This window comes from Odontomachus brunneus, unplaced genomic scaffold, assembly GCF_010583005.1.
Source record: "Odontomachus brunneus isolate Ranch 3 - 2012 unplaced genomic scaffold, Obru_v1 Obru_scaffold_053, whole genome shotgun sequence".
Taxonomy (NCBI): domain Eukaryota; kingdom Metazoa; phylum Arthropoda; class Insecta; order Hymenoptera; family Formicidae; genus Odontomachus; species Odontomachus brunneus.
In genome coordinates, this window is record NW_022639503.1 from 588438 (window position 1) to 613236 (window position 24799).

At 43.1% G+C, this 24799-nt stretch overlaps 2 protein-coding genes and 1 long non-coding RNA gene across 4 annotated transcripts in view; 2 read left to right on the forward strand and 1 right to left on the reverse strand.

The window, feature by feature from the left end:
- Positions 1 to 3016, reverse strand: part of LOC116845557 (sodium/hydrogen exchanger 9B1-like) — a 4085-nt gene extending 1069 nt beyond the window's left edge. The window contains exons 1-4 of the mRNA XM_032818343.1: positions 2865 to 3016; positions 1984 to 2586; positions 1546 to 1736; positions 1021 to 1139 (exon numbers count right to left, since the gene is read on the reverse strand). Coding sequence (XP_032674234.1) covers positions 1021 to 1139; positions 1546 to 1736; positions 1984 to 2586; positions 2865 to 2941 — 990 coding nt within the window. The 5' untranslated portion in view covers positions 2942 to 3016. The remainder of the gene's footprint in view (positions 1 to 1020; positions 1140 to 1545; positions 1737 to 1983; positions 2587 to 2864) is intronic.
- Positions 1 to 4854, forward strand: part of LOC116845562 — a 9619-nt gene extending 4765 nt beyond the window's left edge. For both annotated transcript variants that reach the window (XR_004378266.1, XR_004378267.1), the window contains exons 3-4: positions 3404 to 3777; positions 4638 to 4854. This is a non-coding gene — a long non-coding RNA (uncharacterized LOC116845562). The remainder of the gene's footprint in view (positions 1 to 3403; positions 3778 to 4637) is intronic.
- Positions 4855 to 5409: 555 nt separating this feature from the next.
- Positions 5410 to 24799, forward strand: part of LOC116845555 — a 275053-nt gene continuing 255663 nt past the window's right edge. Inside the window, exon 1 of the mRNA XM_032818338.1 lies at positions 5410 to 5850. The gene's annotated coding sequence lies outside the window, so the exon portion shown is untranslated. The remainder of the gene's footprint in view (positions 5851 to 24799) is intronic.

Genomic DNA, 24799 nt, shown 5'->3' on the forward strand with positions numbered 1-24799 from the left:
TTTATTATCTTGTATTTTTTTAAATTATTTTTCATATTCCAATCGCGAGATTACACACACACGTACGTGTACATTACATATTATATGTAAAATTTACTATAAAATTTACCAATATTCCCATGAGCGTACAAACGAGATACATTCCAAATCTGGATATAGCCCAGTCTCGAAAATCAATGTCCGCACCAATTACTCCGCCTAAGATCGGCTGCACTAAATACCACAAGAAAAAGAATGCTTTGCGAATAGGCGTTACCTATAATACAAAAAGATCAACAAAATCTACTTTTCCGTTTTCTTGAAATATATATCTATAAAAAGATGGAACAAGTCGAAAAGAAAATTTCAATGCATATATTTCGACAAATTGCGTATTTGCTCATTAATGTCATACGATATATTATTCATGTGTACTTACGTCGTGCGAAACCGATAAAATTCGCCATCCATTAATCGCTATGAATGATAATATAATGGCAGCGAGGTATCCTCCACCTGTAACTGCCAGTCTTGATGCTGCCGTGGTGCACATTAAAGATGCTAGAACTAAACCGCCGACTCGGTACCACATCGCGTATTTCTGCATGATAAGTAACATAAACATAGGATATGGATAATAAATCGTATATCAATAATAATCGTAAATGCTTCCTCGGACATGGGTCCGTTTCTCTTTACATTCGGTGAAGACATTTCTCTAAGATATCTTCACCGAACAAGAAACGCAAAGTTCATCCGCGACAATTGATCCGTCTTTTATTCTGCGTAAAGAAATCCAAATTATTTCTGTCTAAGAGGCATTAATTGTTTATACAATTGATAGGCTATAATAAGCCTATCTTGTTTCCGCGGATCGGCAAATTTCGTAGCACATACCGCGAACGATATCTTAATAAAGCATCGCGGAAAGGTGTTAATAAGTCCGCCCTTATTAGTTCAGATCACACAGACGTGCACTCGCGCGAACGTGACCTGAATTTTGCGAGCTCCTGGACGCGGCGAAATGAATAAAGTACCTACGTGATTGCGATGAGGGAAAAAGACCAGGGCAAAGCCCAAGATAATTCCCACTATGACTCCCAGGAGGAAATCTCGAATCCCGCCAGGGATATAGGACCACCATTCTGTTCTCCTGTCATCTAGGAAGATGTATGGCTCACTTTATGGAAAGCTCTTTGTACGTTTAGACTTTTTATGTTTTCTGGCCACCACATAACGGTAACTTAGTATCACAAAGTGCTAATGCATCAGTTGCAGAAGATTTATTAATTATTTAAATCCCGAATTTCATGAAATATTGAAATGCATGGGTTTTTACGAAACACCCGAATAATCCTGATTTTTCGCGAATTTTCGTTTCTCGAAAATGCGGCATATTTTATCATAAAATAATATATAAAAATATTCATCTTGTCTTTTATTCTTGAAAATTTCATTTACGGAAATTTCGAGAATTTTTCCACGTACAGAATGTCGTTTGCTTGGATTAAAATCGAGAAGAATCGGGTTCCAGCATACTATTGCGGTGCTTTACGTTTTTCTTACGACCGTTTTGTGTACCGTTGCTGAAAACGAAAGAGAACCAAATGGAGAAAAGGGACACGATGTGCACATCGTCGATAGAAGCCGCCGTGCATAGCAAACTGGCTAATCCTTTGTTTTCTCCATAACCGCGTTCAGCTAAGGCGAGCATGCAGTTGACCGTCACTACGGGAGACATGCAAGCGACGATCGTCCTTGAAGAGAACTTGTTACTGCGTAAATCTTCTTTACATGTTTCATATGACAGGATGAAAATTTCTTAATTACTAATCTAGCTAATGGAGCTTTAAGCCATAAGCAATATATTAGATAGTATAGCACATTAATTTTATAATAAATGAGTGGATTCTCTACTAGTATAAGTAACCAGATTAGTAATAGAAATCCTGTGTTTCAATGGGATAAGATCCCTTTTTGGCAGGGGTCGTTAATGTCACTCACCCCGTCATAAAAGACCAATTCCATGGATATTCGAGGAGATATCTGCACAAGACGCTGACCGTCAACATCTCGACGGAGCACGGGACGAGCGCCAGGATCATCACGAACACTGGATGCGCCCTCAGAGCGGTTGTCGTCAGCTGGAGACCGGCACGTACCATGATGAAGGTCAAGCAGAAGGTCCTGATCTTGGAGGTTGTGCCCGGCCCGAGCTCGTCGTGTATATTGTACACGTCAGTGTTGCGCAGTATTATGCCGGCGAGCAGCATACCGAAGATAGGCGGTAGATGCAAGTAGGGAATGCAAGTTAGACTCCAGCCGAGCGCGTAGGAGAAAACGACCAAGACGAAGAGACCGAAGATGCTACCACCGGGTAACACCACGTCGCCCAGCAGGAAGTATAAAACAGCCCAGGCCAGCAGAGTCAAGCCGCTCACAGTCGCGAGCCAGAAGAGATCCGCCCAAGTCAGCTGCAGGTCGAAGCACGTGGAGATCACGTCGGTCACGATGATCTCTCGCAACATCGGGTTGCAGAAGGTCGCACGGTGGCAGCAGGTGTTGTCATCCCATTCCTCGTCTTCTTCATCCGCTACTGGACCCAACCTGGAACACGATCGACGAAGTGTTAACTTTATTGTTTCATGTTAGAACGATGTGTCGTCGTCAGCTCAGTAATAACTTGATTCAGTACAATAGTACTGAGAAAAAATAGTTGAAAATTTCTTTACGGGATATGAAGTCTATTTCTGAAATAAGATTTATTTTTCTTCGAATATACTTTATATGCCACACAAATAAATTTTCAAGTGTTTTTTTTTTCTCGAGCGTCGCTCATTAAGAACTCGTCAACTAAGGAATTGTTTGCACGCCGTTTCACTCACCTCTCTCGTGTATGATCCGATAGTCGCGTATCCGCGGAAGTGGATGCAACTGGTACATCTTTAGAAATAGGTTGCATAGGACACGATGGCGTCCACTTTATCCACTCGTGACGATGCGGCTGCGTTCATCAGAAGTTGGTCTTGAAATTAAGTTCGTTATCAGTTCATATTGCATACAAAGAAACATTCACATCATTGTCGCAATAGAATTCAGCGATGTCATAAATTCGTCTGCGAAAAATATATAAACGCATGCGAAAGTAACATGCGTACTGACACATCTGAACTAACTTCATGTTATACCTAAAGAAACACATTCACTGTGATATTCATTTTATTTTCTTCTTTTTTCTGAAATTTTATCAGTACTATATTTGAATTAAGATGAATATAAAACGGCGAAAATAACGATAATAACGCTGTTTCAATTGAAAAATTTACATTAATCTCACTGCTATATTGCAGCGAGATAAATCTGAATATAATAAATAGGTGTAACGAAATCCCACTAAAATTACGTTTCATCGATCTGTTCGCAGGTGCATCACGCTGTTGAGTGTTTTGAATCGTTCTGTGCCAGTCTCCGTTACTCTTTCGGACGCAGCGCGGCAATCTCATCTCTAAATGCAAATAGAAGCTATTACCGACGATGTACTCGTTCTTAATTTATTCCATAATCGAGACATTTCCATGAGATATTCGCGTTTCTACCTACGCGCCGACGGAAATATCCTTTTCGGTGACGAGGTCATCGAGTTGGTCCGCCAAGTAGAAGGGGAAGCCCTGGCAAGAGCGGAACATGATAGACACTGCGACACGAATGGGAGAGCGGGAGAAAACGAGAGGCTTTTAAAAGGGGCAATCGACTGTTCGGAGAGCTTCAAAGGATTCCGCGGATATTGAATAATTCCAGGTACGCGTCGTCTTATGAAATATTCCCGCGGCTAAAGCATAACTTTACGCCCGACCAACCGGGGTACCGCGTTTCGTCGCAAAGCAATTACGACGGGGTCGAAATAATCACACGGCAGTCGTTTTGCTCACGACTATTATTCTTTCGTGTGTTAGGAGAGTTTGATGTGTCTTGTCCATGCTAAATATACCCCACACAACACACAGGTCTCAAAGACCACACTTTCCGTGGTATCTGCAACTTGACATGTTTTGACATATCGATATTAATATTTGCTCACCAAACTTATTTTGACATCTTCCTTGCATAAGCGGCGAGGATTTACAGAGTTCGAATTTGCATTTGAAAATTTGTAATAAAAATATGGGCTTCATACTGCATCCGAACGTTTATTCAGATAATTTATTCATTTTTTAGTTTGACCTTTAAAAAAAAAATGTTCTGTAGCACGCTGCGAACGTTTTTCTTGATTACAAATATCATAAATACAAAATGATTTTTTCAAAATACATCAAATTTTTTGCCTATTTCGCGGCTCTCCACGTGAGGTCTACACAGTTACTCCAGTACAGACCCTTAAAACGTCTTTGAGACATGCATGTTGTGTAGGTACGGTTTTATTACCCGAAACAAAGCGATGCATGCAACCACCTTGAAGATTCGCCACCAACGTGGCGCGGGAATAACTTTAACGAGCTGCAATCTTTCACGGCCGGCAGTAAAGGAAAATTGTTACGAAAATCCTACAGTAAGAAAAATGGCGCGCGTCCCGCGAGACTGCCCGTAGAAAGTAGAGTTTTAGTATCTGAAATCAAGTTACTTTTATGTAGGTCGCTTATGATCGTATCACGAACTTTCAGAGCCTCCGAAATTCGCCGCGTTAGTGGAGGATGACGGCTGAATAGTCGAGAAACGAAGTACGCCATGGCTGAGAGAGCGAGAATTAGTAAACGAGGCCTGAAACTGCCACATTTTTCCGCGTCAGCTTACACATAAGGTGACGTCTAGCTGAAGTTCTCCATCATCGTGGCCCAATTTCATACTTTTGGATCATGTGTACGGTGATCATTCGGGATCATTCGGTGAGTCTGCTCTATGTCAACCACCTATTAGGTGGTGTTTTTTCTTCTCTATTATAAATTCATTTCTTTTACTTTGTTTCACTCGGATTTATTCGACTCTTGACGAAACATTTCTTTAGAGTCAGTTATCATGATTTTTTTCAATATATGAAAGTTTCTCCAAGTATCCTCATAGATAACCCTGAAATTAAAATTTTATTCAATTAAATCGATAAATTTAAAATCATACAATTTAATTCCAATATAATATACTTTAATCTAAATATAAAATAAACTTTCGTCGCGTCTCTCGGCTTTGTTTATAAAGTTTTGTCAAGATTTCCCGAGTTTCTCTCGTTGGACAATTCGAGAAATTTTAATGACTCCATGTTTTTATTAAGGATAAATTGATTCCGAATGTATCAAAGGATCTTGTTATGCCCTGCGTGAATAGTAATCTGCGTGAAAACGTTGGCCCCATTTGGTCCCTTTCATCCGAAAGACCCGTGAAAAGAATCGAATGTATTGACGGCCCGTAGAGCTTAACTATTCGCACAACTAACTTGGTGATCTGTGTGCGCACGCCAATAACGTCGCCTATTCCCCTTACGGCCTCACCAACCCCTTTTTGCACCTACCCCCTCGTTTCTCTCCTACGCGCGCATTCTCTCAACCCCTCTTGCCCCATTTACCCTCTCCAGTGCCGGCGGTTAGCCTCCACCGATGCTTCCACCCCCGTGAGAATATTCAGTTCGCGAGCGATGCTCGTCGCGATCGTGCCGAAATTCTGATTGGTCTGCTCGGTTTCGTTACCACGAAAACGATTGTGACGGAGAGAAAGTCGGCTTGCTGATTCTTCGCGAATTTCGCGTTCGCGTATACTCGTGCGTATCGTGGAACCGGAAAGAAAAACACGTCGGAGCAGGTGTAAAACCGTCCCTGAGATTCTCGTACGCGATCTGTGATCGATATGGTGGAATAATATCAGCTTGACACTTCGGATTCGCACGTGGTGAGTTTCTTTGAAAAATAGTTTTAGAAAACAGAAACCGTGTAGAATGTAGAATTTAGTAGAATGTAGAATTCTTTAAATAATCATGTATATATATAATAACATATGTGTGTATATATAACAGTGTGTATATATACATGTTATTACAATAGCATGAATCGTGAACGTTGTTGAATAGTGAAATGCGAAGAACATTATTTATTTTATAATTTTCCATTTCCGATATATGAAATATTCTAGGGATTAAATCACAAATTAAATCCCGATTTTTCCATAAATTCGATTCACAGTTAATTGAACGAAATGTTTTTCTCTGCAGTTTTAAAACGTGATTCTCTCTTTCAAAATACATTATAGCAGACAACATTAAGTAATATTGATACGGAAGGTGATAAATGCAGAAAATTTTTACACGTATGAAAATCCCAGAGAATATATTTTGTAAATTTTACGCAATCTGAAATACTGCAGCCCACGGTCGCTTTTAATCGGCCGTTCTGCTCGTTAGCGATCCAACATAGTGATTGGTTCGGTAAACAAAGAGACAACGGCAAAGTTGCGTGGTGTAAATATAATTATGTGAGAGGTTGTTAGCGCGGGGACAAGTAAACACACCGTAGTGTGCTCCACTTTAACGCGGTTAATTTGTCGCAATTGCAAAAACGCGCATTATTTCCTCGTTTCAGGATGCATAGCTTAATGTCGTTTATTATTATGCTGGAACACGACATGCGGGGTGTCACGTGAACATCGCGCGTTTTGTGCTGATTTACGTGGCTCCGCGACATCAAAACTGTTAGAGCAGATGAAGTATGCATGAGTTCAGCGAAAGGAGATATCACCTGCGGCTTAAAGTTTTGGCTTTCCTTCAAGATACACATTTCCGCTACATATTGAGGATCGCGTTTAAAATGCGTCGCCCGTCCGCCAGGATATTACGAAACTCGCGAGCACGATAATGAGATTAATAAGAAAGCAATGCGTATTATCACAGGCGCGTCTTACGACGAACGTAGTTATGAGGCCTTTCACAAAGACGCCAACTGGTTTCAAGCGATATACAAAGTGCACGTGTTTGCACGCACTCGACATACGTTTGCCGCGCATCTCATTAATATTCCGAAACGTTCGAAACTACCGCATTAATCTCGCCGGATTGTTGAACGATAACGACGATGATCGTGCGCAAGCTTCGACTGCTGTTGCGATACAGGCGAATCATCGTGACATCATTAATGGACCGGTGAAGACGGAAGTGATAATAAACGAGACTGTCGAGATCTCGTAATTAGCTCGCTTACGGACACGCGCGTTTCGGGGCGAGGGATTACCAGCAGCGGCGTCGGGTCTTTGACCTTAGCGGGGGCACTTAAATCAGCGGTATTGGATTTGTGTCCGACTGGGAAAATAGCACTCTTGGAAAATGAATATCTATTTTGGTTGTTGAAGCGACGCAGTCAGTCGTACCGATGGGTAGTCCGCCGTCAAGTGGATTTAAGGTTATTGAACTTGTTCATTGATCCCTCTCTGTGCACCGGCACAGCCACCACCATCGCAACACCACCACGAACAACCGCGAACCACCCGCCGCCGCCGCCGCCGCCGCCGCTGCCGTCTCTCTCGCCGCCTCCGCCTCCGCACCGCTCGAGTTCGCAACTCCGTTCGCAAGTCCGCCGACTGCCGCCTACCTCTTTGCACCTGCGACGCTTCTGAATTCTCAATGCGCACGTAAAAATGCATTAATCCGATCCGGAATGTTATCTGCTCGCGTGTTAGTACCGCGGGTAGCCGTGCATTATGCAGCGCGATCACACGTGCACACGTCCCCTCTATTTAATTTCGGGCTCGCGCTTCTTGTCGGAGCGATGTGTGTTCGTTTACATGATTAATGCCTATCCCGACGCGAAATTAACGGCGCTCTCTCGGTCGCGTCGACCAGCGCACTCTAGCCGCGGGGAATCTTATTTCTGCCGGTTTCGATCGTCATTAATTTCACTCCGGGTTTAATTCGGGAATTTCCCGGTGCAACGACCGTACATGGAAAACAACGGCGTTCTCGCAAAAGAGACCGCGGACAATACGTCGGTCCTTGATTTATACCGCTCCATGAGTACACCGCGACCGATATTATTTATATCGCGCAACTCGCGACGCTGATCGCGGAATTTATGGCGGCGTTAAATATTTATTGAGGAAAAAGCCCCGCGCGCGCGGGAGGTTTTACGTCTCGGACAGTTTGCGCGTCCGATGGCGGAGTGACGGTACGTTCTGCCTACTCCGTTTCTTCTCTTCTTTTCTCTCCATTCAACCCGCTGACCTCGCTACCAACGTGCTTGTGGAAGCAGCCGAAATTTCTGTCGAGCTATGCGATTTCCATAGTTCCGAATAGCCAAGCCAAGATATATTAAATGATACACGCCATTCGCGAACGGTGCACTGCGATCGTTTCGCGCACCCTTCCGCCGAGCGCGCGTTCTGTCATATGCACGACGATGTTTCCATACTTCGCGAACGGCGAATCGTATATCTGTGTGTGGAAAGTTAACGCGTGTGTACAACAATGAGCATACGTTTCGAACGCGTATTCCGATACATGTGTTGTTTGGAAAAAACAGCTGTAGCGTGTGGCGCGAATTCAAGTCGTGCCCGACTCGTTGATTCCGAAGAAGCCCGAGCGTCACGAACACCCGACGCGCATTCGTCATCTTTGATCTGTCAAAGAACATAAATCGCGATAATCGTGCACGCAGCTGCGCGAAATCCTACATATTTCGTGAATGCGACGATGTTGCCTCGCGGACGATCAAGAGCGCGAGTGTGCTTCATCGTCCGATCAACGGCAGTCGACAGCGTGATAGCCTTTTCTGTCGGATTAGAGCCGTACATTATATTGCAAATCGCGCGTCGGTCCTTCCGACCCGACATTCGCGTATCGCAGAAATCGTATAATCGCGCAGCGGATGGAATGTCGTCGAATTATCCGGGAAAAAATGACGAGAGCGAAAAAAAGACAGGGGGAAAATACACCGACCTGTCGGACAATAGGTCCCTCCGCGTTGCTCGCATCCGAAACGGCGAAAATTGAATTCGCGGAGACAGTGACAGGTATTCGATACAGGAAGCTTGAGCACGGCTAATGGCCAACGTTCGCCGGCGTTCGCGCGTCTTGCGACCTGACACGGACGAGGGTGTAGTCTCCTTACGTCGGGATACAATCTCGCCCCGATATCGACCTCGCGTCTCCTCCGCCCTCGCGGAGGATACACTTGACACACTGCGATCCGATTGTCAAAAATTCAAAAGCCGCGCACCGCCGCTCGCCTGAATTCTGCATCTGTCGATGCTATTCCTCGCGTCGCTGGTGACAACGCGAATTCTTGCAAGTTTCAACTTCAGCTAATCGTCCAATCAACATATTCGCCGTTTAAATTTCAGATGACTCCGACGAATTTCAGGACGCTAGATTGCGGCACGGATAACGTTTCGGTTGCTGTTTTCGAAACGTTCCTTGTAGAACTGACGCGTAAATTAGCGAATGAATGAGTTATTCGATAATGTACAGGAGAGAGAGAGGGTGCAGAGAAACGTTGTGCTGTCGCACGTTATCGGAATAGCGCTCGGGCTGTCGAATATTTTCTCGAGAAAGTTCCTGAGAGAAAGATTGAGACATCAGTCGATATCTCGCGTTAGATTACCGCGCTAAGTAGGTCACAAGCTGAGGAGACAACGTTCACCTAGCGGAGTTTGATTCAATTTGTCTCGGCCGAAGGATACTAACGAAACTGATCGTTACGGAATCACTTTGGCTTTTAGCAAGTTCGGGAGCTTTGGACGTGTATTAATACGACAAAATTCTACAAGAATTACTAGCATTGTAGACATTGAGATTGAGGGGAAATGGAATAAAGGAAATTAGAATGGAAGATTAGGAGAAGGTGGAAAAATAAAAAAAATATGTGTGACTCTATTAAATCGTAATTTAATAGCGGATAAAAGTGAAAAAGCAAAGATAAATTGTCAAACGTTTCGTTGACCTTTTACGAGGAAGATTGCGTCAATGCGTCTCGTTGGAAACGGTTCCGTTTCACGCCATCAATTTACTGAGCCGTGCCGCTTTAAGCGCAAATTATCGTTGTGCAGGGTGAGTCAATTCGCGGTGCGCTTGCGGCGAGACGTCTGTCAAATAATGACAGCGAACAAACATGACGAAACGCTGAACTATTTTACGCGACTAACTAGATGCCATTAATTATCCAGCAGCTATCGTCGCGTCTCGCTGACGGTCTCTGCCGGCGGATTTTTTTATTTTCTATCTGTCGACGACCGAGGAAACTGCATGAAGTGGTGTTCATGGAAAAGTGTGACATTTCGTTTCGCGTTAATTCTTATCTATGGAATTCTATATAATGCGGTGTATTTTTCTTTATTAGGATTTTGTATCGAATTATTGCCGGCAGTAAACATAATAGAAAACATAGTAAGTGTTCTAATCTTACGGCTCTAATGTAAAAAAATCATATAAATCCTAAATATGGGTAAACTTTACCCAGCATATTTTTATTTGCCCATAAATCTTGTAAAAATGATCAAAATTCAATTCTTTTTTAAATTGATATAAAAAAATCAAGGAATATGAATCTACTAATATTTTTGCGATTTAATGAAATTGGAAAAAATTATAATAAAAAACAAAATACATATTTTCAAGAAATGTAACGTTTAGAAAATTGGTCTGGGAATAAATTTTACTCCTTTAAATGTTTAGGATTCTAGGATTAAGAACATTTTAATTTTTTAAATGTAAATAGCATACATGAAGTGAAAGAGTAATAAATTACTGTAGAAAATGTCGAAATCTATTTTTCGATTATAAAATCTATTTTTCGATTATAAAGTTCTGTAGTAATTTTTAGTATAAAATTCTTTGTGTTTGTATAGACAGATGCGAGTCTACATCACGGGATTCGAGCGAAAAGCGCGAAGATACAAAATTAATAAACCGAAACGAGAAAAAATTTATGGACTTGTTTCGTGCTATATTACCATTCGCGTTTTACTCTTTGAAAATACACCGTGCGCGCAGCTTTATAAAAACCAATAACGAAGTGATTCGACGAGAATTGAGTTCCGGCCAAACTTTCACGTCCACGTATACAGCTCGATACCGCAAGCGCCGTTCAATTCAATACGGGAACAATTCTATAATATTACGTTTAAGTAAACCCGCGCGCTCCTTCTGGATTGAACTGTAAATTTATTTTCTGATGTCAGATTCTTATCGAATCTGTGCATTTATTCACGTGTCCTGATTAATTGCGGAATGTATCTGCGAAAAAGTTGCAAGGCAAAACTATATAACAAGTCACGCTTGAGAAATGTCGCGTTTCTCTAGAAAGAAAAAAATAATTCAACATTTACTTTCGCTAATGCTTTCATTCGTTTAATTGTCGATATAATATGTTGTACTAAAACGAGGCACAGAAACATACATATAAGCGAAAGTTACTACTTTCAAGTATCTCATAAGTTTATACATCCGCAAACCTATATTATAAGTTCATCGTAAGCATCAAATTTATTCAAATACAATCTGAGAATCCTAATAAGTTTAACATTTCTACCAAGAATAATAAGTTAAAGTAAAAATCGGTTTGCTACACAGAGCCAACTTTTTCTTCAATTTTTATGACATTCTTATAAAGAGGACAAATTTTTCCTTTGAGTACATAATAGGGAGTTTTTCACGAGTATATCTTAACACGTTTGCTATTAGTATCACATGTATGAAATTTTTTTCTATGTTCTATGTTATCAAATTAAGTATGTTTTACAAAATTTCGTACAAAAGGAAAAAGATACGAGTTGAGTGATAAGAAGAGTCCTCTAAGTAAATTGTGGTAGCGCGAGCGTGTTGAGATCATCAAGAAAATATTCTTTATTGAAGATAAACATTACTTGAAAAAAAAGAAAGTAGACTAAGTAATCGCTTTTCTTAGCAGTGGAACGCTAATTTTCTGTGCGTACACGCACATAAGCAAACAACAATTGAAGTCTTTGGACAATTAAGGTCGATTGTGCCAACTTCTTAACAAGCTAACTAACAGTTAAGTCATGTGTCTATTTCTGTCTAATTTGAAGGACAAACAAAGACAGACACATGAGCCAATTATTAGTTAGCTTGCCAAGAAGTTAGCTCAAGAGGTTGGAAAAATCGGCGCTTAAAAATATAAAAGCGCCCGCGCACATATACGCGAATCCCGAGCAAGAATTGAGGATTAACCACGCGAGTCGCGCTTGAGTGGATATCGATTTGCCATCAGTTCCGAACAACAACTTCGCCATCGATAACACCGTGTCACGAGGCTCCACGTCCCGAAGGATACCATCTACCAACCGACCGACCGTCGAGTCACGGGACGCTTGCCACTCGAACTTCCGTCATAATAAGCTTCCGCCAGGATACACGTTCAGATATTTATCTAATTCGATTATACGCGACATCTTCCACGTCCGAGGAGACGTTCGCGCTGGGACAGGCAGAATCCGCGACGGAATCCCCAAGTTCGTTCACCCGCGATGCGTCGATCAAGGGCCTTTAATAGCGGTACACGGTACATATTTCAGAAAGTACTCGACATGGTGTCGGCTGCTAATTACCCGTTGGCAAGTGCATTAATTACCGATTCATGGAGCTCGCGCGCGCTAGGCAGAAAGCCAATAAGGAAGCTCGGCTGTTGGGACACCGTCAACTGACAGTATACACAAGGAAGCATCGTGCAACCGTCGACATCATCGACCATCTGACGCAAATTCGGCTTCGCTCGTATCAATTATACGCGTTGCGCAATGAGAAAACCGCGAACACCACGGGGCACGCTCGATCGACCGGACCTGAAGTAACTTCATGTAATGATAAATATTGATCGTAGTTAGCAGGATTAGACCGGCAGAAAGTTCGTGTGGGAAATGATAGAATTAATATCGTGGTGCTTCACCTGAATTTAGTGTATCAGAATAACTCCTTCGAGATGTTTTCGAGAAGAAACGTTCTGACCGATATTTAATTTCGCACACTATTGCGTTCAAATTGATAGCAAAAAGAGTAGATTGTTATCTTGATTTTGTAAAATCGAATCATCTTTCTCATAATCAACTTACACTTACATTATTCTTGATCTTTCCTTTATTATCAACCATAGTCTCGTTATAATTATGCCTGTGGAAATACTTCATCCTTCGCGTATAATCATATTTTTTGGAATATACAACGCGATCTCTCAGGTCCGGGCAACTTTAACCTACCATAATTTCGTTGAAAATCTACATCTTTGGGCACACTTTTTTTTAGAGATATAGAAAAGCCTTAGCTATAAAATAGTAGAACAATAAAATCTGCGAACAAATTTGTGTTATGTAAGAATTTTCTTACGAAAATCCTTACGATCCTTTACGAAAATTGCTGAGCGACCGAATATTCATTCGAACCTCACAGATCCAACATTGCACACGGAGGGTTGCAAACTCAAACAGACACGAATACGAATCGATTTGAAACCTTCGCGTCGTAATCAGGGAGGATTTCGTAAGTGTCGGAATGGAAAGTACTTGCATCAGTCGGAGGCTTTCGATAGGAAGATCGTGGTATCGCGTGACGGGAGGTGCACTGTAAGATCCTCTGAATATGTAGCCTAGGTATTGACCCGGCGTACATGACTCAATCGAACTGGTTAGCGAGACAGCGAAAGGGACGCTCCAGAGGACCGTCAATGCCACGGGAAGACCGGTCGGTCGTTCGTTTGTACTCACCTTCAGACATTCTCATCAAGGGACTCGCAAACCAGTAACCTTCGGCTGTCGTCAGAATTCTAAAGCGTCGGCCATTGCGACAATGAGGGCCGTAGACTAGCGGGAGGAAAACGACAGGCGTCTTTATATTCGTACGGAAAAACTCTCCGTCTGACTCGAAGCGAGAGAGAGAATGAGCGCGTGCGGAAAAGAAATCCGGACCTTTTCTCATGTTTGGAGGATCGCCAAACCGCCTTTGGCGCGGACGCTCGCACTGAAAAGACACTAACATCGCTCGCCTCAGACGAAATCGTATGTACACTCCGGCGCGGCGGCGGTTGAGCGCCGTTTAAAAGCATCGGATTCGCGTTACCGAGAATGCACGTACGCCTGTCGTTGGATGTCGATCACGGCGAGATTTCCTTCGGGTGGTATTCGTGCGATGGCTGCCGCCATCGCCGCCGAAAACGTTTCCTCGGCGGAGATTAAGCTGTTGCGCTCACTCAAAAGTCGAGTCCATCGCGCAAAAACCCCGTGGAAATAGAGTTCCTGAACACGGAAAGACGCGGCGTCCACGATGATATATGACTTTGAGATTTCGCGATGTACGCATGATTGAACCTATTAAGGATTTATAGGGTTTTTTGTTATGTGTGTCTATCAAAAATATTTTGATATAAAAAATTAAATGTTATAGTGAATATTAACATCACTGTCTATTTCAATTCTATTCTGCAAAAGAAGCATGCTCCAACGGTGATTATCTTGGCTAATAGGAGTTGACTTCTAAAGTCAATATTAATACATTTTTTATTCATTAGGTTTATAGTTACGGTTCACAGAGGCTTTTCGCGAAAACTACTTTTTATTTGTTCATTTCACAATTCGAATTTTTCAATGAGAAGATTAAATTTGATTTTTCAGAACCAAATTTTTTGTCTAATTTTGACTCCTGTCAGGATCCTGTAACTCGTTATAAGAGAGTTTTCAAATAGACGCTAATAGATTAATCGGGAGAAACGGTGCTCTTTCGCGATGTCGAGGGGTTAATAGTCGCGGCGTGATTTCGTGAGCAAACGAGCAAAAATATATCGAGTTGAGGGACTTTGACGGGCTATTTCGCGAGACACGTCGGAAAGCTGACGGACGCGTGCGCAGAATACGTCGAAAGGTGCACGCAAGAGCGATGCAACTCGTGATGAATAATTTCTCCGTCGCTTGAGGGATTTATTTTTCCGTTTGGTATGTGCCCATACTGGCTCTGCAGTTACGCGTATGTACCGTGCGCGCATAGAAAGAGAGTCCACTCGAGAAGCAGTCCGTAACGAGTGGTAACCCCATCCGAAACGAAGCCTTAAAGAGGCAGGGAAGAGTAACCGTGTAACGAGAGGCCATGTAAAGGGGTTGAAGGGTCGCGAAACCGTAGGGGGAGCGGAAATGTACGCGACGGCGGTAGATGACGCCGAGTGACGTAGCCGTATTGTAACACAAGAGTTCCTCTTCACTCGTCACTTGCGCGAACTTTTGAAACTACAGGAGCGCAGGGCGAGACAGGATCACCTGCTTCCTGATTTAAATATCACCCTTAACGTTCCGTTAGACGGATGAAAGAATTTCCCAGGTCGCTCGAGCGATCTCGATTCTCTCTCGTATGCGAGTACGCGTTTGCGTCTGCTCCGTTTCCGATTGATAAACTTTGATTGGGTTCAAATTAAATGTCAATATTGATCAAACAAGTGTCATATTTTGGTTCATCACATGGTTATTATGCCATCATTTCGCCGTTAGACCGTTGTAAAGCAACGAGAATATCGCGGAAATAATAAGTTAAAAACGGATAGAAAACGCAGGTGCGGCATTCAGACAAGAGGCAGCGTACTTGCTCAAAGTGGGAGATTTTATTTCAGCACCACGAAAACAAAAATCCTTGTACTTTAACTGTCACGCGTAGCACCTCCGGACTGTTAATTCGCGTTAAATAATGTTGCTTTTTTTACGAAACGAAGTGTTTTGCGGAATGAAATAGCGCTCAAGCATAACTAAAACGAGGGTAATTAATACACCGGCTAAATATAAAAAATTATACCTGTATAAATTGCATTTTATGTATATGTGTGTGTGTAAGTAGAATCATAGACATATAGAATAGACTGCGCATTGCTATAGGATGAAGTCAGCATTAGACAGCATTAGTAAGAGAGTGCAATAGAGAGTAAAACGCTTTCCTCATCTAATTATCTAGTTGATGAGAAGAATCAAGGAGGGGAAGTAATCATATGATCAATGCGATGATCTTTCTTTCACTATGTTTTACTCTTTCCCTTTTGTTTTTCCTGTTTGTATCGCTTCTACTAGAGTACCATATGACAGAGTAAACATTTGACTCAATATATCTCGAGATGTTGTACCTTTGATTTACTCACGTTAACTGATATAATCTCATTTCTCTTTTATTTTTATATATATATTTTTACATACTACATATTTTTACATTGCGTTCTTTTAAACCCTTTTCATACATTTTTTCGATGCATTTTTGCGTACATTCTTCCTTAAATAATAAACATCTTTTCCTTAAATAATAAATCTATCCAGAGGGTTAGCTAATATATAAACTCTACTTTACTCTTTCAATCTTGTCATCAGCCGCCCCGTAAGAGCGAGCATTCTATTCTACAAATTTATGGGAGTAGAATACAAAGTTATAGCAGATCACAAAGAGGATCTCGCGGGTGTTATATCCCGCCTCAAGCTTGATACAACGTCAAGCTGCAGCTTGTATCCCGCGTATACATTGACTCACCCGTGCGTTATAATTCAGCCGGTAGCTTCGCGACGATCCCCGGACGATTTTGCAAGACGACTCGATGAGCATCTCGCTCAGTCATTCTACACTCGACGGGCGACGGCGGGATCGAAAATAGCAAGGGCTCATTAAGAAGTTCCCCCTCCGACAAACAGGCGAAACTTGCGAACCGGATCCTTCGACGCGCGAGAAGAGCACCGGGGGGTGCAGCGCGCCTGGTATCGCGGATGTCTTCCCCGCTCTCTCAATCCTCATTTAGTTGCACAATGAGACAGGGATAGGTACCGAGGGGAGACGCGCAAGAACAAAGAAAGTACCGGGCGCTCGCTCTTCCGGCGCAACCTTCGGGAAAGCCCGGTGGAAAGCGCGACGTGGCCGCGCACCGAGGGTGCCGAAAGCCCCTTGGCGCGACGACGGGGTGGAAAGGGCATAGAGAGGCGTTTTGCTTTTGACATCGTATAGCCTGCGTACGATTACGAATCTGATTGGTTATTTATGACGCGCGCTGGAAATTACAATCCGACCCTTGCGTTCACGGCGCCGGTGATAAATCTTTTTGCCATAAGCAGGCGCGATCCTCTTACGCACTCGCCTCTTGCTCCTCTTGCCCTTCTTCGGGTCCGTGTCCGCGTCTCCTTTACTCGGTATGGAAATAGAGTTATGAAGGAGCACCGTCAAGGCTCCGGTTTAATCGCGCTGTGACTCCACCTCTCTGAGGTCTCCTCCGAATTTTCTCCGGGGGAGTTGCGACAACAGGCAAGCTCGCTGTCACATCATCGCGCGTGTTGTGCACATTTCGCACGAAACTGCCACCACCTTCATCGACAGTTTGCGTTGTTAACTCGACTCTGCGAATATACTGTGAACATCGGGAACATCCGAGTTCATCCATTCGTACTTAGCGCGCACCATACACCTACGCGCGGGGTCACTTGACATATATCAGTTTAATCCGCGGAAACGACCATCGGTGCTTCAACATGGGCGACGCTCTCACAGAAAAAAAAGAGATGCGTGGAAGGAATAGAGGCCGGGATTTATTATCGCATCGGTTAATCTACGTAATCCTCTTGTCGAGCGGCGTAACGCGACTCTGGCGGCGATTCTGGAAATATCGCCGTTAGAGCCGACGCGACGTAACCTCCACGCGGTGGAAACAATCCGAGTTCTGTATACGTGTGTAGAGTTTATACGCTGCTCTCGTTGCTGGGTACCCTCTCCTACGTGAACAATGGCCTCGGACGAGTGGGCCGTGATTGTCTCATTTCGTACGACGACGGCCGATGTGTATCCCCCGTGTAGCGTGCGAATAATGGACGCGGCCTACCCGCATCGTCCTCGTGCGCGTCCTCGGAAACGAAATTGCACGGGGTTTTGGCTGGAAGATGGAAATTTGCCGTGCTAAATGCCGCGTTGCGAAACACAAACAAGGCACTCGGCACACTCGTCACCGCCGCCATCGTCCTCATCCTTCGGCCGTGATCTCGCTCTGCGTTCGCTCGAAAATCATTTCGCCCCTCAAACACGCCCTTCGCCTTCCGGGTGAACCCCGTGCTTCGTGTCAGGAGCCGAGTTGAGTCGAGTGAGCCATCGGGTTTTATCGGCTCTGCTCCTTCGTGCGGGCGACACTCCGACGCAAAATTGTTCGCGGCGGGAGGACGAGAGACACGCGTCCATCTCCGAAATACCGCTCGTACGGGATGTTATAAAGTAGCGTCTAGCTACGAGGACCGTGGGAGTCGTAGCGAGAAATTTCGCCCGTCCCCGAGAAGACCGGCCAGGGAATTCTCTAGATTGTACGGCATATTCATAGGCAAGGATTTTCACGGAGTGGTGAGGTAAGTCGGTAAGAAAATGCCGCGGCTTCTCTCGAGGATCCAAAAATGATACGTCGAGAATCAATATCGCGTGGGAGAGGAGAGGAAGAGCGGAAGGGACGGCTTACATCATCGATATAACGAAAGCGCGAGAGCATCTCGTAGGTCGGCGTTTCCAGAATACCTCGTTACGGCGCTATTCTTAAGTAGATTTCCCGCCTGCTTCGTGGCTCGCGGGAAGCAATTTTCTAGTTACACGGATCCCTGCATTATTGGTGGGCAATATGCGACCGACTAAATAAAGAAAACCGCGAGTAATGTGTTCTCTGTCACATTTGTCTACCTACGACGACGATGGCGACGGGGTACTTTATTGCCGGATACGGACGCGCGCGACGCGCACACAGCTTCCTGTAAAATATTTAAGCTATCCCCGGCACAATAGCTCTCGCCACTCTCGCCGGCAGCCCTCATACACGCTCATCTCAATTTTCTTTCCGTGGCGCACAATCTCTTGTCGCGCTCGCGATATTACGAGTCCTCGCGGCGGATTCCCCGCGCGGGGGATACAACTGTAGTACTTGGGTTATCCTCGCGAGGAATTCCTGGGTCCTGAGTGGCTTCCTTTCCGTTTCCATGGTGACCCATGTAGGGCGCACGCAAGCTTCAAGAGCTCATCGTGATGTATGCGATGGAGTCGCGGCGCTCTCTCTTTCTCCCTCCCGACGATCTGCAGACCCACGCGCGAAACTTTACGCCCAACTTTCGCATTGAGACTTTTCTCTCGTCGCGTTTCTCTGTTTGCGCTCGCGTGTTCGCCCCTACAATTGACACGGTTATTGACCACTTCCGCTGATTCGTCGCGTCAATTTCTTAAGTTGATTCGAAAATTCCGGGAAATTTCTATTCTCGTGCGCTCTCTCGCGCGATCATACAGAGTCTTTCCCGGTTATTTCGCTCGACAAACTTGGCGCGCAATTGTGTGTTTTGCGTGTGTGCAGCGAGCTTCGCGACTTACGTTTCGTCGTCGCGTCAAGTGTACGATCGCAAATTGTTCGCAAGGAGACGATGTACGGAAAGCCACCTCTCTCCACGCGACGGGATAAATAATTCATATAATTGAATTTTTATACGGGTATACCCATGCGCGCGCGGTGACCGGCTGTTTAGCAAATCCAGGTATAAATCTTTGCGCGAGCCTCAGCGCTATGTAGCAGCATCAAACCGTGTTTTCGCAGACTACGCTGTATAGGAGCGCGGCTTGCCCGGCTAAAAAGGGAGGTTTGGACGGATTAAATAGAGGGTCGTGAAAGCAGGGCTCTGCCTCCCTACACACGTATAGATCGCAGCGTGGGCGAACAAAGCGGTATTATACGCATATTTCATCGTGATAAAGACACCTCGCGCGCGAAGGGTGCGCGCTCTCCGTGCCTGCAGCTCGAATTTTTCCAGATTATTGCCATTATCGGATAAATAAAGTATGCCTGATATTCCCCCAGCCTATATATTTTAGGTGTTCTGTTGAAATTAATACTAAGCAATTTATTAACTGCGTACATAGAGAGAAGAAATATCTAAGAAATAAGAGAAAACATTTATTCGATGGGCACTAATAACACACATTTACATAGATTTACTAAATCTATAAATGCTTCCACTTAAATAAAACGAACACTTATTTTCATAAAAGCTGAAGTTTTAAGAAAACGTATATCTTTTTATTTGAAAAATACTTTTTCTCAGTACAAAAATATGTATATAATAAATACGTTATAAGTATCCACCGAATAAATATTGTTTATTTCTTCGATATTTTTTCTCTCAGTATATTATCTACAATACTGAAGTGTCCGTTGAAAATCTATCAGCTCGAAATCTGAAAGATTAATGTCTAGTTTCATCAACGTCGATCTAATCTGAGATTAAACACAAGTTAAGATTCAATCGACGTTGGTGAAATCCGGGCAATAAATTAGTGAAATTTATTTTTCAATCACATCACGTCATTTCGGCGTGTTTTACTCAAAGATGTACCTTAATAGACGCAAAAATCGCAAGGTTGATGATATTTTATACGCGTCGGCGCGACGCGCAAAAACAAAACGGTGAGACCTAGATGGACGTCTATCTCGGGGAACCTTCTTTGATCTTAAATGTCGCGCATCGTGAAAAACCGATGGCGATTAATCAAACGGGAAGGTGTACGTCGTGGCGTAATCCGTCATCTACAGGGTTATTAATTATTTCTGTCGGTTTTATGTGTCGCCCGTCTGTTAGTAGCCCGTCTGTTAGTAGGTCCGCAACGCGTCGTGCTTTCTCCTCGTCTCTTACAATAGGACCCCTTTCATTCTGAATAAATTAGTACAGCTAATGTTTCATTAAACACGATTTGATTCGTGCCAAGGGACAAATGAAGATAATGTCTTATGTAGATACGAATCATAGCACTCTGTGTTACGTGAGGACGTAAGATACACCACTCGTTCTCATGAACCTCATTATCCGTGTTGGTAACGTCGCATTTATTGGAAGTACCCGGGAGAATGATAAATTTCCGAGAAAATTGCTGCTAAGGGTCATGAACTCACAATTTCCTCGGATCAATTTCAACAAATTTTCCGCCGCTTATCTCGCAGGCTGCCGACAATTATAATCGTTTCAAACAATCAGATTCATATCCGTCCCAATCATCGTTCCCAAAATTGAGATAGTCGATTTTGAGAACGCTGCTTAATCTTCCGTGTGTAATCCTATTTTTGGGACATATGATACAATTTGGTCTGTCAGACTCTCGAGCAACTTTGAAGTACCATAAATTTGACCAAAATATTTTATATAAAAATATCTTATAAAATATCTTATATATAATATATGTATTCTCTATATTTATATTATTGTAATTATATAATATATAAAATATCTTATATAAATACGTAAAATATTTCAACTTTGTTGAAAATCAATATTTTTGGACACTTTTTTGCAGAGGTACAGGAGAGTCTCCGACTTTCTCCTGTATCTCTAGAACTTTCTTCTGTATCTCTAGAAGATAATAGCGCAATAAAATTAAAATTTGCAAACAGATTTGTACTACTTTGAAATATTCCCGGACCTTTTGTGAAAGTTACTGAGCGATCGAATATCAAGTCTCACATCGAGATCCAACACTGTACACGGAGAGTTAATTCGCAAGCATTGTTATTTCGTAATCGTTCACGACGCGAAAGTAACTTTTATCCGAGAGGAAACGAACGATCGGGAAAAGTACGAGAGATTAGACGACGGAAGGGGCGACCTCGAGGAAACGCACGACCACAGCGTCGAACGCAACTTCGAAGCGCAGCTCGCGCGTGAGCGACGTAATAACATTTTGGGAAATAGGATGAGGGCGATCCGAGACGAGATGGAGACGATAGCGGCAACGGACGTAATGAGGATGCGACGAAGCAAGAGGCAATATATAGGTGGCCGAGGGATGGGGTTGCTTCCGGTGGAGCCAAGGAGCGACGGAGGAATGGGTTTTACAAAGGGAAAACGAAGGACGACGAATGTGCGTGGAGGCAGAAGCGAGGACGAAGCGAGGCTCCGCTTCTTCCGAGCAGGTCGTGCACAATCGATCATTACGTTAAAGCTCTCTCAAAGCCCGACTGACCGACCGGTCATCGAATACTCTCCCGGAAGGATGGATGACTTCGACAAAGCTTCAAAGGAAGTGATACGGCAGGTGCGCCGCGACAAGTCCTCGGATGTGATACATATAACGAAGTGTGCTCATTACGACGTACGACGTTCCGACGTCGCCTGTAACTCTGGATTGGAGTTGAATATAGCTGCGGAGCTTTCACGGGTAATGCGCGCTATCGGTATCCGGATAAATCGCACGGTCGCTGCTAATTCCAGGCGGAACGAGGGTATGAATAACACCAAGACGGCGCACCGAGTGCCTCGTAAATATTTTCGCAGGATAGTGGAGCGCTTGAGCTGAGCGTAGTTGAATTTTCACCCAACGAGAGAGACGTTTCTCTTCGCGATTGAGGTCCGACACCGTACCTAGGAAAGACGGCAGGAAAGCATGCGCGGCGGTTAGAGAAGAAGTATTTCCTCTCGAGGCATAAACAGGTGGTGGATCAAGTCGTTATCGAGTCGTTACGCGTTTCTCTCGAAATCGGCGCAAGGAAATCCACGGCAAGGAGGAGTGTTTCGACGCACGAGAAGACAAATAAAAATAGATTTCCTTTATCTCGCGCATTCAGGAATATGGGGAGATATCGTTCTGCCTCGAGTACTATTCGGGTACACGTTATTGCGACATCATAAGAGCACGACAGAGTTCGCAGAGAGGATATCGAAGATCTCGAAACGCAATAAAATCGAGAATTTATCAGAGAGAATTGCTTGTCGGCATAGCTAAATAGTGCTTTAATTTACTTCATGAAGGACCTTTGAAGAAGCGCACGACTTCTGAAACGTCCTATATGCGACCCATGATATCTTTTTCGGACACGAGAACGAATCTTCGATGTCGTATGTATCAAGCCGAGTGCCTGCCACTTCAGGAAGTGAACCGATGCGGCGATCTCATCTCGCGAAATTGAAATTTCTCTCGCCGAAAGTGCGCACCGGATTTTCAGCCGGAAGAGCATCATGATTGCTGACGCCGTTTGCGAATGCTGCTGCCATCGCAAATCCGTCGTTGCGCTCAAATACTTCTGTTTTGTATAATTCGGCCCCGACAAAAGTGTGCGGGTCGTTTTCTTTTCTTTATCAGCTTCGTAATTAACATTATAACATTCGAGCATCACATATGTATTCACCATTTCGAGCTTATTTTTACGCAAAATTTTCAATTTTACACACATACACACAAATTTAATCTCATCTTCAGCGGAATCCTCTTATAAAAGAAAAATATTTTAATAACCAAAAAAGAGAACTCAAGTTGCTATTTCCTGTAATCTCATAATTCCTATAATGTTCTAAGCAATAGCTTCACTGAAATAGAATTTCCTTTTTAATAAGGAATAATATTTTAATAAAAGAATAATATCGCGTTTGGAATATGTTTCCCTTAGTTTTAGATTTTCCCCTTGAGGAAAATACACTGAGAGAAAAAATATCTAAAAATTAGTAAATATTTATTTGGTGGGTACTAAAACGGCATACTTATTCTCTCTCTCTTTTAAAACTAAATTCTTTTACCTAAATAGAATAAATAATTGCTTTCATGAGAAACACTAAAAAGTTTTCTTAAAGTTTGAAGAAAATATTTTCTTATTTGGAAAATATTTTATACTAATATAAATAAATATGCTGTTAATAGTTACCAAATAAATATCTACTATTTCTTAGATATTTTTTCTCTCAGTGCAGGGAGTACAGGGGATGCCTGACGCACTGATCACAATTAATTTTCGATATATCGCGAGCGTGTCGTGTTGCTACGAAATAATCGCAAGTCTACAGAACTCGTTTCATAACAGGTACTAATTCGCTGATCTTCTTTAATTACTCGAGATTTTATGTGGTTGTTTGAAAAATATTAATTTCTGCTCAGGCGTGGTCTGTTTGTGCACGTGCATTGGCAATGGCATGTCAGACACCTTGTATAAAAAAAGTATTTCACTAAGGATGAAATTATATATTTTTGATATATTCGCCACCAACGTTATCTATGTATGATAACGATAGTTTTTGTGTATCCATAAACTAAGCTAATTCAGTGTTTTACATAATAAAAACAAATATAATGTGACCTTTAGAGAGAGTTCCCCAAATAAATTGTGAGAGTGAACGTATTAAAGGATAAAGCTCTTTTGAAACCTTTGTTGAAATCTCTTTAAAGTAATTAAAACCGAAAACACAAGGGGAGGCAATTAACACTAGAGATTTAAATTAGTCATCCGCTCCAGGCGAAATATACGAATTCGTTAATTGCACAATCGATTACGTCGCTATGAATTCGAACATCTGCTATGGACATCTCTGTGAGCTTTGAGTATAGTATCGTATTGAAACTGGTCAATAAGCTCTGTCGTCACGTTACCACTTCCAAACACCCTTGACCATGCTCGAGCAATTAAGCCGGGCACTCGATTACGGAGCTGCTCTATTTGCGCCTCCATTAGGCGTAGCATAACTCCACGATTTCTGACTTCATGCCGTCGCGCAGTTTATCATATACAATTGCAATTGCTTCCAAGCAAATTGTCGACGGATCTCGATCAACCTCGACCACGTTAAAACGCGTTCCGAACATTAGCGTCGCGGTGTTTATTTAATTTAAATTTTGCGAGCTCGTGCTCGCAAACTCCCGCCTAGAATTTTGACGACTGCGGGAACATAGAACAATCGAGCAGACGTCGTTACGAAATGCAACGAACTCTGTATTACTATGTAGTTTCAATGATTGCCACGGTGCGATTTTTCTCGCTCGGTCTCTCTCTTTCTCTCTTTCTCTCCCTCTCTCTCTGTTTCTCTCCCTCTCTCTCTCTCTCTCTCTCTCTCTCTCTCTCTCTCTCTCTCTCTCTCTCTCTCTCTCTCT